Source organism: Eucyclogobius newberryi, unplaced genomic scaffold (assembly GCF_026437365.1).
Source record: "Eucyclogobius newberryi isolate DKJ021-1_F unplaced genomic scaffold, fEucNew1.0.hap1 SCAF_6, whole genome shotgun sequence".
Classification (NCBI taxonomy): domain Eukaryota; kingdom Metazoa; phylum Chordata; class Actinopteri; order Gobiiformes; family Gobiidae; genus Eucyclogobius; species Eucyclogobius newberryi.
The window spans coordinates 18,356,284-18,379,587 of NW_027316278.1; the positions used below are offsets into that span (position 1 = coordinate 18,356,284).

General features: G+C 38.5%; 5 protein-coding genes across 6 annotated transcripts; 2 read left to right on the plus strand and 3 right to left on the minus strand.

Moving 5' to 3' along the window:
* Window positions 1-308: 308 nt before the first annotated feature.
* Window positions 309-4,195, minus strand: mvk (mevalonate kinase). The gene is made up of 10 exons (XM_072433692.1): window positions 3,901-4,195; window positions 3,615-3,762; window positions 3,335-3,479; window positions 2,506-2,661; window positions 1,870-1,973; window positions 1,746-1,791; window positions 1,579-1,669; window positions 1,030-1,149; window positions 723-876; window positions 309-486 (listed from the first exon to the last, which is right to left on the minus strand). The coding sequence occupies exons 1-10, from the start codon at window positions 3,976-3,978 to the stop codon at window positions 335-337; spliced, it is 1,194 nt and encodes a 397-aa protein (XP_072289793.1). The 5' UTR covers window positions 3,979-4,195; the 3' UTR covers window positions 309-334.
* Window positions 4,196-4,349: 154 nt separating this feature from the next.
* On the plus strand, window positions 4,350-6,753 carry mmab (metabolism of cobalamin associated B). The gene is made up of 10 exons (XM_072433346.1): window positions 4,350-4,509; window positions 4,596-4,654; window positions 4,743-4,836; window positions 4,906-4,963; window positions 5,036-5,108; window positions 5,766-5,863; window positions 5,941-6,005; window positions 6,082-6,141; window positions 6,228-6,316; window positions 6,535-6,753. The coding sequence occupies exons 1-9, from the start codon at window positions 4,415-4,417 to the stop codon at window positions 6,307-6,309; spliced, it is 684 nt and encodes a 227-aa protein (XP_072289447.1). The 5' UTR covers window positions 4,350-4,414; the 3' UTR covers window positions 6,310-6,316; window positions 6,535-6,753.
* On the minus strand, window positions 6,494-9,412 carry aldh3b4 (aldehyde dehydrogenase 3 family, member B4). 2 transcript variants are annotated; one of them, XM_072433344.1, is made up of 10 exons: window positions 8,903-9,018; window positions 8,627-8,822; window positions 8,435-8,545; window positions 8,148-8,268; window positions 7,989-8,074; window positions 7,842-7,923; window positions 7,381-7,770; window positions 7,119-7,285; window positions 6,795-6,894; window positions 6,494-6,728 (listed from the first exon to the last, which is right to left on the minus strand). In XM_072433344.1, exons 1-10 carry the CDS (start codon window positions 8,962-8,964, stop codon window positions 6,529-6,531), a joined length of 1,515 nt encoding a protein of 504 aa, XP_072289445.1. In that variant the 5' UTR covers window positions 8,965-9,018; the 3' UTR covers window positions 6,494-6,528. The 2 variants fall into 2 exon arrangements, with proteins under 2 accessions (XP_072289445.1, XP_072289444.1); XM_072433343.1 differs by lacking the exons at window positions 6,494-6,728; window positions 8,903-9,018 and adding an exon at window positions 9,253-9,412 and having other exon boundaries at window positions 6,760-6,894; window positions 8,627-8,816.
* Window positions 9,413-9,516: 104 nt separating this feature from the next.
* Window positions 9,517-19,857, minus strand: ube3b (ubiquitin protein ligase E3B). The gene is made up of 27 exons (XM_072433340.1): window positions 19,281-19,857; window positions 18,997-19,165; window positions 18,800-18,908; window positions 18,648-18,707; window positions 18,457-18,561; window positions 18,279-18,375; window positions 18,116-18,201; window positions 17,962-18,044; window positions 17,795-17,900; window positions 17,587-17,707; window positions 17,322-17,499; window positions 17,063-17,238; window positions 14,751-14,918; window positions 14,502-14,673; window positions 13,945-14,063; window positions 13,762-13,876; window positions 13,589-13,688; window positions 13,397-13,516; window positions 13,146-13,322; window positions 12,957-13,067; window positions 12,322-12,459; window positions 12,186-12,251; window positions 12,045-12,103; window positions 11,777-11,959; window positions 11,572-11,683; window positions 11,400-11,492; window positions 9,517-11,307 (listed from the first exon to the last, which is right to left on the minus strand). The coding sequence occupies exons 2-27, from the start codon at window positions 19,155-19,157 to the stop codon at window positions 11,116-11,118; spliced, it is 3,207 nt and encodes a 1,068-aa protein (XP_072289441.1). The 5' UTR covers window positions 19,158-19,165; window positions 19,281-19,857; the 3' UTR covers window positions 9,517-11,115.
* Window positions 19,858-20,015: 158 nt separating this feature from the next.
* Window positions 20,016-22,965, plus strand: kctd10 (potassium channel tetramerization domain containing 10). Its single transcript, XM_072433345.1, has 7 exons — window positions 20,016-20,173; window positions 20,520-20,733; window positions 20,812-20,981; window positions 21,048-21,134; window positions 21,227-21,279; window positions 21,361-21,556; window positions 22,502-22,965. The coding sequence occupies exons 1-7, from the start codon at window positions 20,171-20,173 to the stop codon at window positions 22,718-22,720; spliced, it is 942 nt and encodes a 313-aa protein (XP_072289446.1). The 5' UTR covers window positions 20,016-20,170; the 3' UTR covers window positions 22,721-22,965.
* The last annotated feature ends 339 nt before the right edge of the window (window positions 22,966-23,304 follow it).

Here is a 23,304-nt window from a genome sequence, read left to right on the forward strand (position 1 = left end):
CAAATCTATATTTCAAAAGGTCTATATTTATTAATAATCAGTTACCTTGAAAAAAATAATTATATACATAAATATAATTACAGCTGTTTTATTTACATTTATATAGACATGTGGATGAGATGGCATTGTTTAAGAGACTTGCCTATTAAAGTAAGAATATGGTGTGTGATGGAAGATGGTGAGAGAGGCCGTTTTTTCAGACTGGCAGTCCAGTTTCTGTCAGTCTGCCACAGGGCAGCTAAGGGTTGCTAAGAGCGTGGACAGTGAAGACATAATAAAATGTCAAGCTACTTTGAGTAGCCAATAAAAACACTGAAAAAGTCCAGCAACTATTTCAATAATGGTTCAAAATCTCTAAAATGTCCCCCTTAACTGAATGTGGCGAGTGCTGCTGAATGCCTGGACCGCCGATACTTGTTTCCCAACAATCAAATCCACAGTCTCTTAGATCTTGCACTGTGCCCTGGACAACAGACGTGCTGGTTTCTAAAAAAAGGAAAAACGAAAGTCGGGAAATATTAATTAATATTCTCTTCTATGCACGTGTGATCTTATTGTGTCATTGCCCCAAACACAGCTATTCCAATAATCAAGGAAATCTGCTTTTAAATATATAAATTACCATTAAATTATACCATACATAAATCAAGGGCCATTAGTCACATACAAAAACATACTATTACACTAAAGACTATAATAAATCATTATATATATGAGCTCACCAGGTCTGAGAAGTGTAATGCCACAGCCTCCTCCTCCTGCTCCAGTGAGTTTGCTGTGGAGCCCTTTGGCCAGTGTGACCCGACATATTGTGTCCAAAGCAGGATGTCCCACCCCCATGACATTGAGGTGGTGTTGATTTATGTCAATGAGCTCCTAGACAAACAAAAAGATTAAAAACCATAATGATTCAAATCTACAATAAATAAATAAAAAAATTCTAATTTTCACACTATATTTAGGAACCTTTTGTTTTGTGGTAAAAAACATATGTAGTAGGTGTAGTATAAATCAGAAATAAGCTTTTACCTCTAGAGTTTTGTAGTGCTCTCCGGTAATTGGCTCATGGGTCATTTCTGAAAGTACTTTCTCACAAGTGCAGGAAATGGCATCCACCGAGTCAAGAACGGGGGTCATAATTGTAGGAAACTGTTATGGGAGTAAACAAGTAAAATGTATTATTATCTTTAGCTTATTTGAAATAATAAATTCCTTAAACACTCCAAAAACGGAGCAGCTGGATCCAAATGAACAATTTTGTCTTTGCGTCTTTACTGAGATTTAGGAGGGTACTTCACAACTAAGTAAAACCTTTGCCCCGTAACAAGTAAATGAAGTGAGTTAACCAAGCAAATACATTAAATACATTTTAGAATCACAACAGCTCAAGCATAAATGTGTGTAATGCTTTGTGTTGCCAAGGTTAAGGCTCACTGAGGACCCACCTACACCATACTTTAATTTAAGTAATTTATTAAAAGGATCAGAGATATGCACTTAAGTATCTGTAACGTAACTAAACCCCAACATTATAATATTATACCAAGTAATTATGTCATGAGAAAAGGACCATTGCACCTTATTAATTTTGTCCTTTACTCCGGCTACCAGTACTTTGGTGCTACGAGGTACTTTGGTGTTCGTCAGTAGTATTCTTAATAGTGGTACTCTGTGGGGGAAAATGTTAGATATTAAAAACAAAGACGCACACAATTTCAAATCTAAAGGAACTGCCATATGCATACCTGCTTAGGGGTATAATTTTCCCTGAGAGAAATCTCAACATCCCACCTATAAAAAATATATTTTTTTAATTATTAAATGTTTTGTTACAGCATGTTTGTTTGGTTTTGAGGAGGGCAAACTCACCCCAAGTTCCCACAGCATTGTCTACTCCAGATGGATTGCCATGGATGATCATCTCCCCTTGAAATGCCCAACTATTGATTAGCTCTAGGTCCTCCTGACACCACCTAGAAAAGAAAAGCTTTAAGTGAATGTTACTCTCTACTGTTACACTGACAGCATGCGCCTTCTGCCAGGGGCTTCACATAGGGGAATGAAAAGGTACTTCTAATCCAGGGCTTGGTGCAGGGAGGGCCCCCTCACAAGTCTGCAATATACATGTAAAGAACATGTAGAGCAGGTCAGCTAAGATGGTTTGGCCAAGAATTTTGTCCCACACCCCTAACTTCTGCCATTCTGAAATGTATGACACATTCCCAGGTGTTGAATGGTGTCATATATATCAAATGGCCATGACTTGGCCTTTGAAAATTCTCTGTCAGGCCAATATAAAGAGTGGATAGGGAGAAGTAGAAAAAGTCTTTGAGCAAAGAGTGGAATTTAAAAAAAGCATCTCCCTAGACAATCAGATTGTCACAAGATAAGAGAGACAAGAGAAAATCATGATTGGATTATTTTATACCGTCATATCACCATTTACATCCCCCACATATCATTTCATAAGTCAGTCTAAAAAGCAGGTTTTTTGTATTACGTTACCTGCCAGTTTGCTCACATTCTCTGAGGGGGGCAGCGATGGCTCCACTTGCACAAAGCAGGGCTGTAGCCAAACAAACAGAGAAGGCAGCACTGGATCCCAGTCCTGCTCCAGTGGGCAGCTCAGACCACACAGTCACCGTCAAGCTGGGCAGTTCACTATAGAAATAATCGTAGACAGGCCCAGGCCACGTTTACATGCAAACTCAAAATCTGATCATCATTATTAAATTGTTACTTATTAGTTTTAAGAAGATAAATTATATGTAAACATCCAAATCTGATGTGAGTAATGCAATTTCTTTCTGACTATGGCCCTTCTGATTAGTGGGGCTGTTACAGTCCAATCCAAATCGATTGGAAAGGCATGTTCAGTCCAGTGAAAAGCTCAGTCAGTATTCTATGGTCTGACCATGTATCTGAAACTGCACTCAAACTGAACTATAATGGTAAACAAAAACAATTATTTCTATAAAAGGAAGATGACACTCGTTGTTCACAACCAAACCCTCAGATAGCTCAATCCATGCTTTATTCTTTCATATGTTGTCCCATAGAAATCCTTATAATCTAAATAATATAATTACTCAAATAAAACACATTCGACCAATAATTGACAAAAGGCTGTTCGTTTGCATGTTACTTAAATAACCTTAAAAGGTCCAGAAATAAGGTACATGCGAGTAAACACAGACTTTTTTTTAATAACAACTTTTCTCACAATGCTTGTTCAGCATCAGTTTTTGAAGTGAAGAGGACAGATTAAACTAGCACCCAATCAACAGAAATTAGGTGCTCTTAGCTTTAGAAATCATGAAGCACACAAACTTACCCAGCCCCAAACATGGAGATATAGATGTAAAGGAATGCTAGAGTAGCCATATTAGATGTTTCCAAGTTTCCATTTGTAACTCCAACAAACTCCCGCAGACACTTGACTAATTCAGCATTGAGGAGTTTGCCTACCTCTTTTTTACCTGGAATCAAACAGATGAAAAAAACTAAAATCAGTCGTTGAAGTCACTTACATTCAGAAGAATAGATACTTATGGCCAATAAAGGGTACGTGTTTGTATCTATATATATATAATCAACAATGGTGTGTCTCTCACCACAAGGACCAGGGACGAGTAACTTCAGCTCTGTCAGATCCCAACAAAGAAAGGTGTCGATATTAGGGAGGTTGATGCAAACTTTTCCATCTGTAGAAGCTTTTAATCTCAAATATGTTCTCAGGTTCAAACTGACAGCAAGAGCCATCTAGAAATAAATAATAACAATATTAAACAAAAATAATACAGATTTTGTGTGATTATACTGCAATGATATAAAGACTGGTTACATTTATATATAAGTTTAAACTTATTAATGCATTATCCTTGCTTAAAAGATTGATACCTTCCCATGAACAACAGCATGTTCTCCGTGCAGGATTGCCTTCCCTGGAGCAGACAAGATGCAGTCCTTCACGAGCATCACTGCAGAGTTCCGAGGCTGAAATACTAGGGCAGGTGACTTGGTCCAGAAAGGCACCGCTTGTATTATTAGTAATACTAGCTACTTTTAGCCCACGTTAATCTCCTGAAGCTTCAACTGAAAATGCCAGAAAGTCAATCGATAATCTAGATCTGAATTCAAAGACGTATCACTGAATCCAAAGACATCACTTTGAAACTCTGGAGTGCCCTTGTGTTATGTATAACAGTAAAAAGCACGCCAAAATACTCGGATATGGCATGTGTCGGTCGTTTTTCATGATTCAATCAGCTAGAAGCTAGTGGACCGTCACAGCGCTATCCAACAGTCGCAACCAATCGTACCATGTCATGCCATACACAAGACACGCCCACAAACTATAGGTGCCGTCACGGAACAAATTGTTTATGCTAACAGAGCTAGCTTCTTCATCAACATGACTCTTCTAATGAAACCTGGTCACTTTCGCGTCGGTATAAGCATGTTTATGACCGCTCATCGAAGCTGCGGGGTGATTTTTTCAAAGCGAAAGTACAATTGTGTTTCTGTTTTGCAACGTCTGTTAGTTTGTAATTCGTGTTTCTGTGACTAAAGTAACCTTCTATTCGCCCCCTAAGTTACATCAGTGAGGTGGACAACAGAATACCAAAAATATACACTAAAACTGGAGATAAAGGTAATCTGACTCACAAGGTTGTATTGAAGTGGTAAACACATAGGACCATGCCAATAAATAATACAATTTCCTTTCATTCGTTTTCAAGGATTCTCCAGCACTTTTACAGGAGAGAGGAGACCAAAGGAAAACCTAATTTTTGAAGCTCTGGGAAATACAGATGAACTTTCATCAGCCATAGGGTAATTTTTTGGTTTAATTAAGATAATAACGTTGCTGTTAACCAACTCAAACTCTATGTTATGTTACAGTTTGGCCAGAGAATATTGTCTTGAAAATGCTCATACTTTCACAGACCAACTGTATAAGGTAAGGTTATGTTTGCACAGATTTCTGAAACATTTCTGACACATGTCTTATCAAATTGGATATTTTGAGCAGATACAGTGTATTTTACAAGACGTGGGCTCCAACATTGCCACGCCTCAATCATCAGCAAGAGACAGTCACATAAGTGAGATTTTTTTAAATGTATTTTAATATGAATTTATTTGATATGGACATAACAGTTACAGGGTGCACCCAAGAAGGAGATCGTGGGTTCGATTCCCGGACCAGACCAACATCACATGATCTCTCTGGGTGGAGTCTGCATGTTCTCCCCGTGTTACCGTGGGTTCTCTCCGGGTTCTCCGGCTTCCTCCCACCGTCCAAAGACATGCATGTGTTAGGCAAAATTGGTGACTCTAAATTGGCCCTAGTGAATGAATGTGAGCGTGAACTGTCTGTAATGTCTGTGTCTCTGTGTTGGCCCTGCGACAAGTTGGCCACTGTCCAGGGTGTACCCCGCCTAAGGCCCGAAGTCACTGGGATAGGCTCCAGTCACCCGCGACCCCGAAAGGGAACAAGCGGTAGAAAATGGATGGATGGATAACAGTTACATTGGTTGACACCTGTTGCATAGTTTTAAGTGTTATAGCACAAATGCTAATTTCCAACATGTGTCCATGGGGGGCTTTTTAAATGTTTAGTCCAGATTGACAGGTTAAAGATTCTACCCAAAACATATTACTACAACTGAATCTTGTTTTGCAATTCAACACAAAAGTAGACTAGAATTGTTTTCTTCAAAATACCATCTGTATGTTAAAATGATAATGTTCCTTTCTAGAAAGAACACAGTTTACCAGTTCATCAACTGCAGAGTTGGAAAACTGGATAGATCAATTTACAGAAGAACTTCCTCCACTGACAAATTTTATTCTACCTGTAAGTCAGTACATTTATAATGCTAGCATTTTTTTTGTTTACCTTTTATCTTATTTTAATACATAATTGTATCACAGTCTGGAGGAAAGAGCAGCACTGCTTTGCACTTGGCTCGGACCATATGCCGCAGAGCAGAACGCAGGTAAGTCATATGAGATTTTGCAATTGCTTCTCTGTCTGCTTTTTGTATTGTTAAACAGTTTGATGTTGAAATGCAGTGTAGCTCCGATTGTGCGGTCTGGGGAGGCAGATCCAGATGTTGCCAAGTTTTTAAACCGGCAAGTAATATTTATTTTTCCAATAACACATTTATACACTTATACAGTTATACAGTAATAACCCAAGTTATTTTTTTTTACTCCAGCCTGAGTGACTACCTTTTCACTGTAGCCAGATATGCCGCTATGAAAGAAGGCAAAGAGGAAAAAATCTACAAGAGGATTTAAAAGATGGGTAAAATATTTTTTTATGACTTGCAGTTTCTTGTGACTTGGTGAACATCCATTTGATGTTTCTCTGGATATCACATTTGTAATATGTCTATTATGTCTTTTAATAAAATGTACATGATTGGTAGATATGACACATCGTTGTTACATCGTATCGGTATATTTTCTAAAACCATTGTTATCATTTCACAAATCTCATATTGCCGTTGTCTTCCTTCACAGGATCTGGCACCAGCCCTGACCTCTCTGGGACAGAGTACTGGCCCATGCCATTAGAGACAAGGTGCGCTCCTCATATGGTGGATAGCGTAGATAGGTGACACACTCAAACCGGAGACTTCGAAGCAGGCATGATTTCTTGTGAGAAAATGTATCAAAGCTGTAGCGTCCATGATAGGAACCTGTTCCACTGGTACCTGTTCAGGGTTTGGTTAAAAACGTGGATATTTATCTGAGGGGGAGGTTAAAAGAGACTTGCTTACCTACTCCACCAAATGGAAGGGTGACGATGAGACTCTGCAAGACACAGTCATTGGAGCAAAAGCTTCCACTAGAGGTTTCATTCATTAGTTGTGAGATAACCTGCAGCAGACACAAATATATAATATCTGTAACTGTTCATTGTTGCTATAATGAAGCTATACTTGTTGTTATGTAGTTGTATTTTTGGTTGTGTCTTTTTGATAAATACAGTTAAAATAGTTGCATATTTTATCTTCTTTACACATCACACCATAACAATAGTAAGTCTCTTTTAATTACGCCAGAGGGTCATGGAATTTAAAGAATTTAGCAGATTATTTTACCTCGCTGTTGTTGGAGAAAGCGTACACACAGAGCGGTTTCTCGTGTTTATTGATGAAGGCTATTGCTTCATCTACATTTTGCACAGTGAGAAGTGGAAGCACTGGGCCAAACACATCCTGCTGCATGATTAGGTCTGTGTCCACTACATCTGTCAAAATAGTTGGTGCTACAAAAAGTACAACATTGTTATATTATGTTAAAACCAATAATATATATAATATGTGTGTGTGTGTGTGTGTGTGTATATATGTTTATAATCACCAATATATTTTTCTGCTTCTATTGCCTGGCCACCCACTGCCACTTTTCCAGATTTCCACAAAATATCTTTTGTTTTGTTGAAAATGTCTGCATTAACAATGCGACCAAAACTGCGAGACTCTTTGGGATTTGGTCCAAAAAATTGCATAAGGCAGCACTTCATGGCCTGCACAAACCGAACTTGTACACTTTTGTTGCACAAAATGTAGTCTGGGGCCACCAAGCTCTGTCCAGCATTGTGAAACCGAGCCCACGCTATGCGCTGTGCCGTGGTGACAATGTCACAATGCTGGTCCACATAACAAGGGTTCTTGCTTGCCAAAACCAGGGTGACAGGTGTGAGTGTGCGAGCTGCAGCCTGAGCTATTCTGTTCCCATCCTCACGGGTTCCTGTTATTTATTGAGCATCTGTTAATTTCTTTACCAAAAAATAACAAATTGTGAATAATTTCTGACTTTACCTGTGAAGAAGACATGATCAAATTTTTGTTCCACTATGTCGGGTAAATCATTTTTCAGAGCAAGAATTACATGGAAACATTCCTTAAAAACGAAAATGAAAATCAGTTCAAATTTAACCTTTTGTTACGATAGACATTTGTTCTTACTTTATTCAAATATAAAGGAATAAGACGATGGAGTAGCTCGGCTGTATTAACTGTGCACTCAGATGGATTTATGATCGCACAGTTTCCTGAATGAAAACAAACAAAACAAATGAGCCCAAACAATTAATATACGTTTACAAACTCATAGTTTTGCTGCACCTGCTGCTATGGCCCCAACCAATGGCACTAGACACATTTGGACAGGACTACACCAGCCTCCCACAATGAATACCACCCCAAGGGGCTCATTCACCATAAAACAGTCATCCAGCGTTGTGGACTAGAATAAAAATAAAAAGTCCTCTCAGCTAAAAGGATTACCTCACATGAACCAGTCAAAAATAGAAATTGTTTCAGATTTTAATCTCTTTACTTCAGTAAACACCATTAAAGCCTTTGTCTAAAAGAGGGAAAATGTGTTGAGTTTGTTTGTTTGTTTGACTCACCAAGTTTTTTTCAACTTGTTGTGGCTGCATCCATTTCTTGAGGTTGCTGATGGCATAAAGGGCTTCATTTTTGACAAGAATCAGCTCAGACATCACTGTCTCAAAGTGTGGCTGAGCCATGTATACAATGAAATATAATTATTTCAAAAGCTATATAGTAAATGTTTCCATTTAACAGCAAATGTATTGTACCTTATGCAGGTCTTTTCCAAGGACTTGCACAAAGTCACATTCATGTTCTTCTAGCATTTGCACCACTGCCTCTAGCTGAGCCAGACGTGAGCTCTCCTTAATGGTGTGCCCGGCCTTAAAAGCCGCCCTGGCTCTTCTGAGCAGATCTACACACTCCAGTGGATACGTTCTCAAGCACGGTTCACCAAGTCTAGTCCTAAAACAACAACAACAACAACACAATGTTCTACAAACAGCTTTCATTGTTCTATTAAGTGAAGGCCTATTTCCACATACCTTCTGCAAGTTAAACGTCCATTTCTCTGACAGGAATTACAAGCTTTAAATTTCACACTCATTTCTCTCAATCAAAAACACTGAAGGATGCCTTTCTAAACAGTTCTGTAACGCTTGGGCTTATAGTGCACTCTGCAAAAATCCCAGTGGCAAGGGGGATATTGAAAATTCCAACAGCAGCAACCAATCAGAAGATGGTGACCATTTAAACGTATGAGTATAGCACAGTAAATACATTTTAGAAGGCTACAGACAACGACTAAACATTTTTTACATCCATTGTATTTTTTTAATAGTTTCTGCCAAAAATATCCTAGTTTTGCAACTTTATTTCTCTTTTCAGAATAAACGCCACATACCTTAACACTTTGAACCAGCGGGACGGAGAAGTTCTTGGTGGGCTGCTCATGATTCACTTTTGATCTCGAAGGACAACTTCTCATTTAATGAAAAAGAGTAGAAAGCACACACTCAAAACAGTACCCACGCTCCACACACCATAATCCTCAATACATGTTAATCTGGAGTGAGACTTAAATCTCCTGCTAGACTTCAGTGTTCTGGCTGCCTAGTACAAGTGTGGTAAATGTAGACAGAAATGAACAACAGCAAAATAGTTCCAGAGTAACTTTTATTTTGTACTAAAAGAATGGAAATTCAAAATCTGCATTAGCAGTCAAACTGGTACATGAACGTGTGGTCTAGGCTTGACATCATTGATCACTGATGAGAAACCTCATCGCGATACACAAATTTCTGAGGTATGTTTCATCAGCGCATCACCAGTGTAGTCAAGTATCTTCTCTTAAAAACACAAAAGTTCCTTCAGATTTATTTTTAGTGGCATAGGAGGATGTAATCATTTATCCCATATGTGTTAGTGACAAAGGATATTAGAAGTTAGAAATATGACATGTCTTGAAAAAGTAAAAGCATTTTGCATAATACAATTATTTGTTAAAAGAGTTCTTTTTAAAAGAGTTAAATTTATCCCTTTTAGCATAGTCGAATAGACTGCTTTGAACCCTGTGTTATTTTTAGGCTAATAAGCTGACATTCCTCCTCTTAAAACACTTCACAGATAAAACAAAGCAGACACTTGTGCAACAATGTCATTTTAAGAAACATCTAATCAAGCCTTTGGTTGAAAAACCAATCCCATGACATCATGTTTGAGGTTGTGGCCTCTTAAGATTTTCCACATGGCTTAAAACTTCCAGAGCACTTAGCCCTCCCTTGTGGTTGAGTGGTACAGGTTGTTGTTTTAAATGTTTTTGAATGAACAAGTCTACGTGTATATATTTACCCATTTCTATGGCTTGCTTCCAGTATACATTAGCATGTGTTACACTTACAGTCAGACATGATAGTAAGGTTGGTTTAATACATGAGGCACTCAGCACTTTGTAAAAGTGGAAGTTTCTCTAGGTACATACAAACACTACTAGGTATTGTTATAATTAAAGGTTTACCACACAAAGCAAAGTTGTGTCTATAGATACAAATGAAGGAACATTTCCAGTGTATTTTCCCAGAAATGTAAGGTGATAAAACAAAGTCATCTTTCTTTTAAATATATATATCTAGCATGATTATAGCTTCTGCCCAACATTGACATCATACACATTGATCAAACTACTAAAACTAGTGTAGCTAAAGTCAACTTCTAAGCCAATGGAATGGGCACAACCTCTTTATCTGTTTTTTCATGACAAATGATAAGAGATTGAAATGGGAGATAATGAAATAGGACAGTGCTTCTGAGGAACTACTCCTAAATACACAGACATAAAGATGCATTAACTTTAGTGTTACATTGTAAGATCAATCCGATGTCCTGGATAATGAGTCCAAGCTTGTAAGTATATGCACCACTTGGTTCCACCAGCACAAGTGAACATGTACGTATTGGCTTGCATCTGTATTGCTTTTCAGTTCACTTAAAATGTGTGGAGTGTTGCGTCCAAGAATGATTTTGTTAGGCCTGAGAAACAGATTCAGCCATGGTCTTTCACTATGTAATCAAGCAAAATTACATTTTTGGAGTGGAAACGGAGCGGTCCTAAAATTCGGATTGTGCTGCTAAAACAACACTTTACAGTGGGCTGAAAACCCTCAGATGTTGAGATCCATCCACTGAATACCAGCTGTAGTTTCGGTTTCATCTGACAGCCACACTGGTCAGTTCAGGTTCCTTTTTGTGTGCAAAAAAGTTAGGAGAGCTCAAAGCCTGTGTTCATGCTTATGGCATATCTGAGTTTATCACGTAAAATGCTCTTCTTGCTGTAATTGGGCAGCTTGAGCAGGTTGAAGCATGTTGATGAAGTGGGAAGTCGACCACCAGGTTCCTTCTTGCGAATAGTGAAGAAACCCCTGAGGACACTGCCCAGTGTGTCTCCGGTGTCCTATATTAAAAAAAATCTAAACTTAATATTGCCGTTTTTAGCAATTGCTTCATGCAATTTGGTGGGGTTGCATTTATGGATCACACTCTTACCTGATCGTCTGAGACCTCTACACAGCGGATGGAAAACGGTGGTTTGAGGTAGGCAAACCCAAGAAGTGGTGGCCTCGAACAGCTGGTGACAAACTATCAAAAAAATCCAATATTATTTTAACTGCAACCAAAATCTTCCAGACTAATTTGTACATGAAGTAAACATGCTTACTTTGAGGAACATGGCCCTCTCCTCTGCATTGAAGTCACTTGACAAAATGTCCCAGAGCCAGATAATAACACGATGGCTGCTATGAAAGCCTCCATAGTACACAGTGTGTTTCCTAAAAGCACAGAAATTGATTAGCTCGGACATCTACTTACAATGTGTATTTTTGTACACACGTTTGTACACATTGTAAGTAATAAAAACATACTTGAGGTCATCTAGATCAATCTCAGCATTGTCTCCTGAGATGAGGCGCTGAACTTCAGGTGTAGAAAACATATGCAGCCACTCAGGGTTTATGATACTGCGGAAGCCACGGATGAAAGCAATTGTTTGCTCTTTAATTTGTGTGTGCATTCTGAAGTGAGCCATGAGGTGGATATAGCTGATCCTATAATCAAAAGTGAGAATCAACACCATACTTTCATAACACATTTAGAAACTAGCAAACCATTTTTGATCAAAAAACAACTTACTTATTCTCATTGGTGACTGGCATTGTTTTTCCTCCAGGTATTAATTCATGGCAAACCAGCTGAAAGATGAAATAACATACAAAGCTTAGGAATATAACCTTGTATACAAAAATTCAAAAATAAACCTCTCAACCCTTTTACCTGCCCCATAACGTCCTCATCATAAGACAGTGTAAGTCCTAGATCACCAACATCTCCATCATAACGCTGGACAAACAAACACAACATTTTGAATTCCGGAACAATGCAACCGCGTTGGTATCTAAAAGAAACTTACCTTTATTGATGTAAGATTTTTGTAAAACTCAGAGTCCAGTGAGGGGAGCTCATCAATAGAGCTGTAGAATGAGCTGTGATGGTGACCCAAGACTTGGCTCAGAAAGAAGGAGGCGAAGGGGACATCAACAACAATTCCCTTCATGCACACAAAAAATGTATTATCAAGAGCTTTTGGCATTTTTCTCTGTCAAAGCAGCACACCATTGGAACTCTGTTTCCATTAGCATTAAATAAGTAATATCCTCCAAAATTTTAAATCGCATTTAACAAAATGGTTAATTACTACTCTGTATATTGTATTGAATGCGCACTGCTGACACTTAAATGTATCTGTTATTATGGTTGTAATGTCTTGTCTCCAGTTCATGCCCTTTACAAAGCTGTATGTTCTGAATGTTTCTGAACATATTTGTCTATTGCCTCTGTTGTCTAGCTGGATGTGCATGTAAATGTTTCTTATGTGCTCTAATGGCTTTTAAACCCATTTAGGGTGACGTCATAACATCTGTCCGGGGACTATGGATGAAAATTAGCCTTGTGGCTGAATCTGGTGCATTTACAGAAATGCTCAATATTGTTCCTGTCAAATAAATGATAAAACATAAAGGTAAAAGAACAATAAATTATACATACCTCATATACAGCCTTCCCAAGCATCTTTCCAACAAACTCAAACAACTGCAAATGGTTTTCATGAATATATGATGTGGGCGAAGGATAAAGTCGCTCATTTCCACTTGTTGTCTGCAAGAATATTTATTTTTTAGTGGTTAATCAGTTGTATACATATATAGATCTAAGCGTATTATCAACAAAATTGACCTTGAAAAGGTTTAGAGCAGGGTTGAACACTTTCTTAATAATCTCTTCTAAAAACTCTTTAAATACACCATCCTGGTCTATTCCAGCCTCGTCCACTCCCAAGTCATTCACAAACTTCACTCGAATTACACCTTTGATAGAATTGACAGGTAATCTTCGCAGTTGGTCATATCCGTCCTAAAACAACAAGAAGATACAGCTTGAAGACGGAGTAAAAAAATCTAAATAAATAGGTGTCTTTTTTTTTGTACCTCTAGCATCCTTGAGCGACGAATGGTTATATGAGTGACATGTGGTGATGCAGAACTCGTCTCTACCAATCCCAAAGTTTCTTTTTCTTTAGTCACAATATTTCTAAACAGCAGCACTCTCTTCAATAAAAAAACAAACTAATTTAGTTTTTGTTTAAGTGACATTTTAGATGAGAAAAAAAGACCACTTACATTTTTATGAGGAATAACGTGTGGAATGTACTGCAATAAAAGTTGGGCTCTCCTCTTCCCTTTTTCCAGTTCTTGGAATAACAAACTCGGCTTCAAATCCCTGTGTAAAAATAAGTGTAATGAGTTTCTTCCTAATGAGTATTTCTTATGTTTACTGTTAAAAGTTGCATTACTTGCGCAGCCAGTGCTCATCTGGCGTGAATTTTCTTCGGCAGTCCCGCTCATAAAGCACCATTAGCCAGCCATGAACGCTGTGAAATAACTCCAGTTTTTCTCCTTTTGCATTTTCTACAATAAATATAAAGAGTGTGACATGTGAAGTTCGGAATTATGTTTGACAAAAATCACATTCTTACCTAAAATGCCATCCCAGATCATCTTAAAGACAAATGTGTTCAGAAAAGAAGAAATGGTGAGGAGTTCCTCTATCTTAAAAGAGGTTTGTTCTTCATAGACCTCAATGTCATCCAAAATACTGCAGAAGAAAAACATGCATTCTTATTAACAGCCTGGTACAGGATCCTTTCTGTGCAGCTGAAAACAAAATACTTGCGCCAGATAAACACTGCCATGAAGATCATGGGAATGAGACACCAATCTGAGCTTCTGTACGAGGAGTCTGTGCTCAGACAGGCCGAGAGGACCCTTTCCATGTTCTCCACTCAGAGTATAACCTTTTGCTCTCAGGCGTTACAGAGTCCCCCAATGCAGGCTCAACTGCTACAAAACCTCTTTTTTCCCCACATCTTTAAGGCTCGCCTTGTCAATTGTGTTTGGCTGTGATTGTATGAGTGTATTGTGTGTTTGACACTACAGCACGATTCCATGAAAAATATTGTAAGTATTGTATTGGAATAAACAATAAAGAGAATTAATTATTAAAATTAATTAAAAAAAAAAACATTTGAATTACGTGATAAGGTGTCGCGAGCAGTCACAGAACAGCATCAGCATGGCCAGAAGCTGTTTGGACTCTTCTGTATCATTATTTAGACACTCCATAAACAGTTTGAGTCCGCCCTGTGGACCAAGCTCACAGATGAAGGCCCATAGCTTAGGCAGAAGTTCATCCAGATGTGTTAGACCTGAGGAATACATATATACATCAATAATAATTCCTTAATTATTCCCCCTTTTGGGGTGGTGCCTCTAATAGACAGACCTGTGAGTATCTGAAGGCGTATCTGTGTTAATGTAGACAGAGCAGTCTGATAAAGCACACAAATACTGCACACTTTCTGAACTTCTGCCGAGTCGACGCGCTTTCCTCCAACCGGCTTCAAGATGTTTCGTACAGAGGCTGACTTCTGAAAAGCTCGTTTGAAGAGGTCTAAACATAAACATGAAAACAAAATTTAGCTTGTGCACTATGACTACGAGGGCATGTCACTTGCTTATCTCATGATATTGCTTTATCTGGAGAGTTTTAATGCCATTCTGTGTAGCATGATCATTTCTATATACAGTGAGGAAAATAAAATTATTATTAAAATTATATAAATATTTGAACACCCTGTGATTTTGCAAGTTCTCCCACTAAAATCACAATACACTATTTTCCGTATATTCATAAAATTAATAAATATAATCAGTAGTACAGTGAGGAAAATAAGTATTTGAACACCCTGGGATTTTGAAAGTTCTCCCACTTCTCTAAAATGTTCATTGTAGGTGCATTTCCACTGTGAGTAAACTAAAAAAAAAAAATCAATGTAAATCACATTGTATGATTTTTAAACATTTGATTTATATGTTAATGTAGAAAAGTATTTGAACACCGGCCAATCGGTAAGAACTCTGGCTCTCAAAGGCCTGTTAGTCTGCCTTTAAAAAGTCCACCTCTACTCCACTTATTAATCTAAATTAGTAGCATCTGTTTGAGCTCGTTAGCTGCATAAAGACGCCTGTCCACCCCACAATCAGTCAGACTCTAACTACTACCATGGGCAAGACCAAAGAGCTGTCAAAAGCCACCAGACACCAGAGACGAAAATGGAGACCTCTGCAAGGGCTACGGGGCAATTGGCAAGCAGCGTGGTGAAAAAAGATCAACTGTTGGAGCAATTGTTAGAAAATGGGAGAGGCTAAAGATGACAGTCTATCTCCCTCGAACTGGGGCTCAATGCAAGAGCTCACCTCGTGGGGTATTAATGATAAGAAAGGTGTGGAATCTGACCTGAAGAGAGCGCGGATCACAGTTTCAAAGGTTACTATAGGTAATACACTACACAGCCATGGTTTAAAATCATGCATTGCAAAGAATGTTCCCCTGCTTAAATCAGCACATGTCCAGGCCGGTATGAAGTTTGCAAATGACCATCTGGATGATCCAGAGGAGTCATGGGAGAAAATCATGTGGTCAGATAAGACCAAACTAGAACATTTTGGCATAAACTCCACTCGCTGTCTTTGAAAGAAGAACGATGAGTACAATCCCAAGAATACCATCCCTAATTTGCAGCATGGGGGTGGAAACATTATGCTTTGGGGGTACTTTTCTGCACGGGAGTGTCTACAGAGCCGTGGCGCGCGGCCGAAACTGCCATGTTTAGGTTAGGGTTATGGTTAGGGTTAGCCATGAGGCTATATGGCAGTGCCGCGGCTCCTGAAACTGCTGGGCCATTTGATCGCGCCGCGGCTCTGCAGCCACAGCCTTTCTGCACAGGGGGCAGGACAACTGCAATGTACAACAACCTCTTTACCTCAGGTCAGGGCAGTGAAGAGGGGTTGTGGCTAGGTCTTCCAACATGACAATGACCTGAAGTACAAAGCCAGGAAAACCAAAATCCCTGCTGCAGTGTGTGCAAACCTGGTCAAGAACTACAGTAAACATTTGACCTCTGTAATTGTAAACAAAGGCTTCTGTACCAAATATTAACACTGATTTTCTCAGGTGTTAAATACTTATTTTCTGCAATAACATACAAATAAATCATTTTTTAAAAAAAAATCATACAATTCAGATTTCTGTATTTTTCACAGTGGAAATGCAACTATGAAAATTTCCGACCCCTCCATAATTGGGAGAACTTGCAAAATCCCTGGGAGTTCAAATACTTATTTTCCTCACTATCAACTGATATTTATTCATTTTATAGATATACATTTTATCGGAAAAGGGTTCTGTGTAATTTTAATTCTATACAGTTATATCATTGACAGGTTATTGTGACAGGCCTATCTGTATAACATATCTCCACGGAGACAAGCAGGTGACACCACCAGATCGAGTTAAGTTACAGGTCAGATCTGCGCAGTGGTGACCTCGTTCACAGTAGGAATGCGTGTTTTTCAAGGTATGTTATTAGCAATGTAGGCGCCTATAATTGAATAAATGCAAGATAGATGTGTTTAATGCTAAACTGTATATAACCAGTGAGAGCCAAGGCAAAGCAATTGAGACAAGCGCCACCAGGAATGTTGCATAGTGCATCATTTAAAATATGAATATTACAAAAATGTTGCCAAACTCACTTTTAACTGGTAGATTGTTTTGTGATGTGCTTGGTTGAGGTGATTGGGGTGGTGGAGGAGTGGGTTCTTGGCTCTCCAGTTTTTTGGAGAGCACATCACTGAAGAGAGTTCGAATAATTGAAACGCCCCACAGGTTTTGAAGTTGTTTAGTCACCAGTGGCATTGACTCGTTTAAGCTAAAAACATAAATAGGAAATAGAACATCAGGGTACATCTAACTACAGGTATTATAACCTCCAACAATGACTTTCCCTCATACCCATAGTCAACACTTTGTGAGAACCAGCCCAGGACTGGATGCCAGTGAGTGAGATTTGACTTCTTTTGAGAGACATATCTCTGACAGTATGACAACATGTCAGTCAGATCCTTCACAAAATGACTTGCCTCTTCTTCCAGGACTCTCTCATTAAGATATCCCAAGTGAATGAGATTTCCTTGAAATGTAAAATACAAAGCATCAGCATACCAGTACATTATAACAACATAGCTCTGTGATCACAATGTTATCAAATGTACAATACCTAGTAAACAGAGGGTATGACTTCCCTCTAAACACACACATATATCAGAGCATTGTTCTTCTCGGCTGAGAAACAGAATAAATTTCCGTAGCAGTTCATGTGTCTGAATGGTTGCCATACACTGTAAAAATAAAAACATTTTAAAAGCTTTGTGTATTCTATGTTGTACAAAAAAATAGAAAATGATGTGTGTAATTTTATAACATACCTCTGGTGTGAGGACATTGAGATGGTGTACAACTGCTGGTACTGACATAATGTGCAATAGAAATGATCTCAGTAGGTTATCAGAAAAGTGTGCAGCAAGAACCGGTCTAAAAAAAAAACAATAAATAAGTTACATTTCCTACATCTATAACATTTAAGCTTACTGACCTCAATGCCAACGTGAAGATTGCTGTTAGAGTTCCTTTTGAGAGAGATGGTCTAGAACGTGCTAAGCCATTGGTCAGTAAAATCTAAAAAAAAAGGGGGGGTTGCACTTGAGTAAAAGGTACTACAGTGATGCATTACTATACATATATCTAACCTGTAATACTGAATAGAACCCTTTTTGGTTGAGATGGCCCATAACATTTTCACATATTCTTGTTAAAGCAGGTCTTAAAGCTTCGCCTAAAATAATAGAAAACAATACCATATTGAATCTTGATCATTTAGGGTATGGTTTTGAGTAAATCATTTAAATGTACCTTTTCCTCGGACTATTCGCCAAGTAGAAGTGTCAGTGAAAGTCACCAGCATGGTCAGATATAAGGTTATGATTTTATTGTCCTGTAGTATGTCGGGCTGCAAGGCAAGCGGTATTAGTTTGAGGTAATATTATAATATGCAGTATAAAATATTCTTACTTTATGTAGACAAACACACCTTTAATTTTTTAAGCAAGACACAACAAGTCCACAATACATCCTTTATCTGTTTGAGCCATGCAATAGTGAGGTCTTTGGAAAGAGCCAAAGACACATACCAAACCTGTAGATAGAACAAATGCATAATTGAAAGTAGTTTAAATCGAGAGGGCTTCCAACATCAACAGTGAAATTGGTATATTTACTTACTTTAGGCTCATTTTCAACATCCATACTGGCAAGAATAGCACGGCACAGTTTCTCAAATCTCTGTATAAAAAGGATTCATGTTAGTGTCTCTGTCTGTCATTTCAATGTACACCTTAGACTCTTGCACAAAATCATTTTTTAAGTTGACCCACCTGCTTGTCTTCTTGACGGTTTATGAATAATAATTTCCGGGCAATTTTAAAAATAGAAAGTGCATTTCTCTTTATCTCAGAGTTTTCAAAATATTCATCAATCTCCTTCCTGATGAGAAAATAATCAATAAAACATAAGCAAGAACTCCATCCAACGTGGTTAGGTGAATAACACCTAAATACCAAAGTGTTATCACCTTATTTCCTTTTGGAACTTGGAACGACAGAGAAAACCTCTGACAACAGCTTGAATAGTGGTTGCTGCTTTCTCCTTCTCCTTCTGTCCTTTCCTCTCCTCCCTGGCTTGCCTGGCTTTATCCAGGAACTCAGATTTGGAACTTTGAGGAACAGTAAACATTGTGCCCGCTGAAAAATAATCAAGTTTGGTACGAATCCATTTACAATGTCATTTATATTGTCAAAATTATGGAACTTAAAATTGACCAAACATGTACAGACAGTTTAGTGTAGGTCTACTTACATACAATGTTTTCCCAAATTAATTATTCTTTGAGCCTAGTGGCTCACCCTTTACTATAGCTTCTTATGCATGTGGCGGTCTTCACATTTCTTGTAGGTGGAAGTCATATCACAGATAAAGGCCACCTTGACATTTTAGAAGCCAATGTTACAGAATGCAGTAAAATAGATTGAGGCAGTTAGCAAAACGGTGGTGCTCCAGTTCAGCGCTGCTAGGCTTTTCAAAACATCAAGTTGAAGATAGATTTCCTCATCCAATCGTTGATTGTAAATACTTCCGTGGCGTTTAGTGTTCAGTCATTGATGACTACAGCATTGAACGCGCAGACAACACACCGTAATGAAATGTAAACAATGCCAAAATGCTTCGTCTAACTGACCACAGCCATTAATCCCTTGTGTCGCACGAAATGTTTCCGGATAGTTGTCAATGACCCTCAAACAGTAAATTTGCCAGCTGCTGATTTGATTTTTTTTCGCAATAGCTCCAATCATCCCGTCGCTTAAGCTAATAAATAATCTTTTGCTTCAGAGTTGACAAGGCAATAACCTGTATTGGGAGGGTCTGAGGGGGACTGTTTTCACAGTTACACAGCCAAAACGGAAATGAGTGGAAAGGCCAGTGTTACTTTATTTGATAGCAGCTGGATCTAAATTATTTTGTAACAGTCTAGCGTTAGTTTTATGGTCACTACTTTTAAACGAGAAACTCAAAATTGCGAGCAAATCTTGCAGACAAACTCTGTTTGTGTAGTATCACTTTAAATGCTTGACTTTACGTCATTATCTAACTGCGCAGCCAGAGGTCGGAAGGAAGTGGGTGTGTTAGCTTTAGCCGAGTTAGCTGACTAGCGTTAGCAAGCAACAACTTCGAGGACTGCTGTGGCTTCTATGGTGAATATTGATCAGCATATGGATGATTGTACTGATTAAGTTATCTATTGTAAACGCTATCTTACCAACATTTGAAGATAGCTGTGCATTAAGATAGTGTCTAGGTTTGATTTAACTTTTTTCTATCGAGTTATCGTTATTTCACTTTTACTACTTCCCTATGCTATTTTGGCATCAGTTTTATACATTTAATGCACCATCTTGGTTGTGTTTTTTGAGAGTAGTCTTCAGAGATTTGTCTTATATTATTTTGAGCCACAGTGGCAATTTTAATTGTTGCGCCACCACTATTAAGAAGAGTTAAACTTCAGTTTGTGTATCCCGTTTCTCCCTTTTCCATCTGTAGGAAGAGATGTCAGGTGAGAGTGTGGTGAGCGCGGCAGTGCCAGCAGCTACAACAAGGACCACGTCCTTTAAAGGCTCAAGTCCCAGCTCCAAATATGTGAAGCTCAATGTAGGTGGTGCACTGTACTACACTACCATGCAGACACTAACTAAACAGGACACTATGCTGAAGGCCATGTTCAGCGGCAGGATGGAGGTCCTTACTGATAGTGAAGGTTGGTGTCCATTGTCAAAATGTGGTGGTCGTTTTATACTACAGCAGTTCCTTATGCTGTTCTTTTTGTTGTTTGTAGGCTGGATATTGATTGATCGCTGTGGTAAACATTTTGGCACAATCTTGAACTACCTCCGAGATGGGGCTGTGCCGCTACCAGATAGTCGTCGAGAGACAGAAGAGCTTCTTGCTGAGGCAAAGTACTACCTCGTACAGGGCCTGGTTGATGAATGTACAGCAGCATTACAGGTGTGCTCTGTAATTATGAGCATTGCATAATTTACTCTTTCTAAAGATGAATACTTTTACCCGTAGAACAAAGAAACTTACGAACCTCTTTGTAAAGTGCCACTGATGACATCTTCAAAAGAAGAACAAAGGCTTATTGCTACATCAAATAAGGTAATATAATAGTAGTAATATAGTGTACGTCATGCATTTTTTGTTGTGTTGTATGTTTTATTTTAATTGTCACTTAAAATGACTTTTTGCAGCCTACTGTCAAACTGCTGTACAATAGAAGCAACAACAAATACTCTTATACCAGGTGAGTTATTATGCCTGCAATGTATACATAATGCAGACTTTGAAATTTGATTTCTCACAAAAGATCTATTGTCTCTCTCAGCAATTCAGATGACAACATGTTAAAAAATATTGAGTTGTTTGACAAGCTGTCTCTGAGGTTCAATGGCAGGGTACTGTTTATTAAAGATGTCATTGGGGATGAGATATGCTGCTGGTCATTTTATGGCCAGGGCCGCAAGATTGCTGAAGTCTGTTGCACCTCCATTGTCTATGCTACAGAAAAGAAGCAAACTAAGGTAAATGACATATTCTTGTATTGTGTATCTCTTGTCATAATGGTAGAAAAAGCTTCAGTTGTAGTCATCTGGACTCAGTTTGAAAAATAGACGTTTCGACTCTCATCCAAGAGTCATTGTCAATAAAAGAATTTAGGTCGAGAACTCCGATATTAATACTATTCTGTGGTAAGACCCGCCCATTGGGAGGAGCCTTCCTGAAGTAGAAAGAGTTGTTTGTTTCAACAGAAACTCCCCCCTTGTATCTACCGAGCTAGCCTATTCAGAATCTTAATGGGCTATTAGAAACCTCTTTGTCTTTGTGAGACCCTGGCTCAACCACCCTAAGTACCTGATTAGCATCTAAATGTCCTTGTCCTGGTCCTCTACCTTTCCAGGGGTTCAGTAACCTCTTTCAAACCAAGATGGTTTGAAAGAGGAGTCAAGGAAGCTATTTTTGTTTAAAAAGAAAGACCTTCTTTAAACAGAAATGGAGGGCTAAGGTTTAATCTTCCTGTTATTTATAATGGGTTACTGAACCCCTGGAAAGGTAGAGGACATTCAGATGCTAATCAGGTACTCAGGGTGGTTGAGCCAGGGTCTCACAAAGACAAAGAGGTTTCTAATAGCCCATTAAGATTCTGAATAGGCTAGCTCGGTAGATACAAGGGGGGAGTTTCTGTTGAAACAAACAACTCTTTCTACTTCAGGAAGGCTCCTCCCAATGGGCGGGTCTTACCACAGAATAGTATTAATATCGGAGTTCTCGACCTAAATTCTTTTATTGACAATGACTCTTGGATGAGAGTCGAAACGTCTATTTTTCAAACTGAGTCCAGATGACTACAACTGAAGCTTTTTCTACTATGGAACACGCCTGGACGAATGAGGGATTACACCGACATATCTTGTCATAATGTGATTTCTTGTTAATTTTCACACAAAGACGCTCTCTGTTTATATCAGGTGGAGTTCCCAGAGGCTCGAATTTATGAGGAAACCCTTAACATCCTTCTGTATGAGTCCCATGATGGAAGGGGTCCGGACAATGCTCTACTGGAAGCAACAGGTGGTGCTGCAGGAAGATCCCATCATTTGGATGAGGATGAAGAGCGAGAACGTATTGAAAGAGTTCGGCGAATTCATATTAAGCGTCCTGATGACCGCACACATCACCATCAGTGAACTTGGACCTTTCACCCTGTGTCTTTGAATCTGGACTTTTTTTGCACCATTCTTCTTGTGCCTTATTATACCCAACACCTTTCTCCATCTTCCACTTTTTCACCAGCTTTTCCTTCCCTTCTTGAGATAATCACAACAGGAGAATAGGACAACAGTGATACACTTTAAATGTGCTTAGTGTTTGCAGTCGTTTGTCTATATTCATCATGGCTGTTGTCCAAGTCTGTAAGCAATCAACCCAACTTTTCTTCACTGTATAATTTTATTTTTTTATATATAGTTTTTGTACTACTTTATTAAGTAGAATACTATTTATTGTAAGTTAGCTGACTAAAGTGTTTTTAGTATTGAAAGGAAAAGTGCTATTGGCCGTTTTTATATGAACAAATTGGGTGACCTACCTAGTTGTACCACTTGGTGGCAATGTGTGTGTAGTCTTCCATTAGCTACTTCAAAGCCTGTACATGACCAAATTAACCTATATTTAAGATGGCAAGTACGGATGTGTTTTACAAAGTTGTTTCCATATTTCTTAACTACCTTAATTCTAAAACTATTTAACTGTTTGAATTATGAGCTGTGAC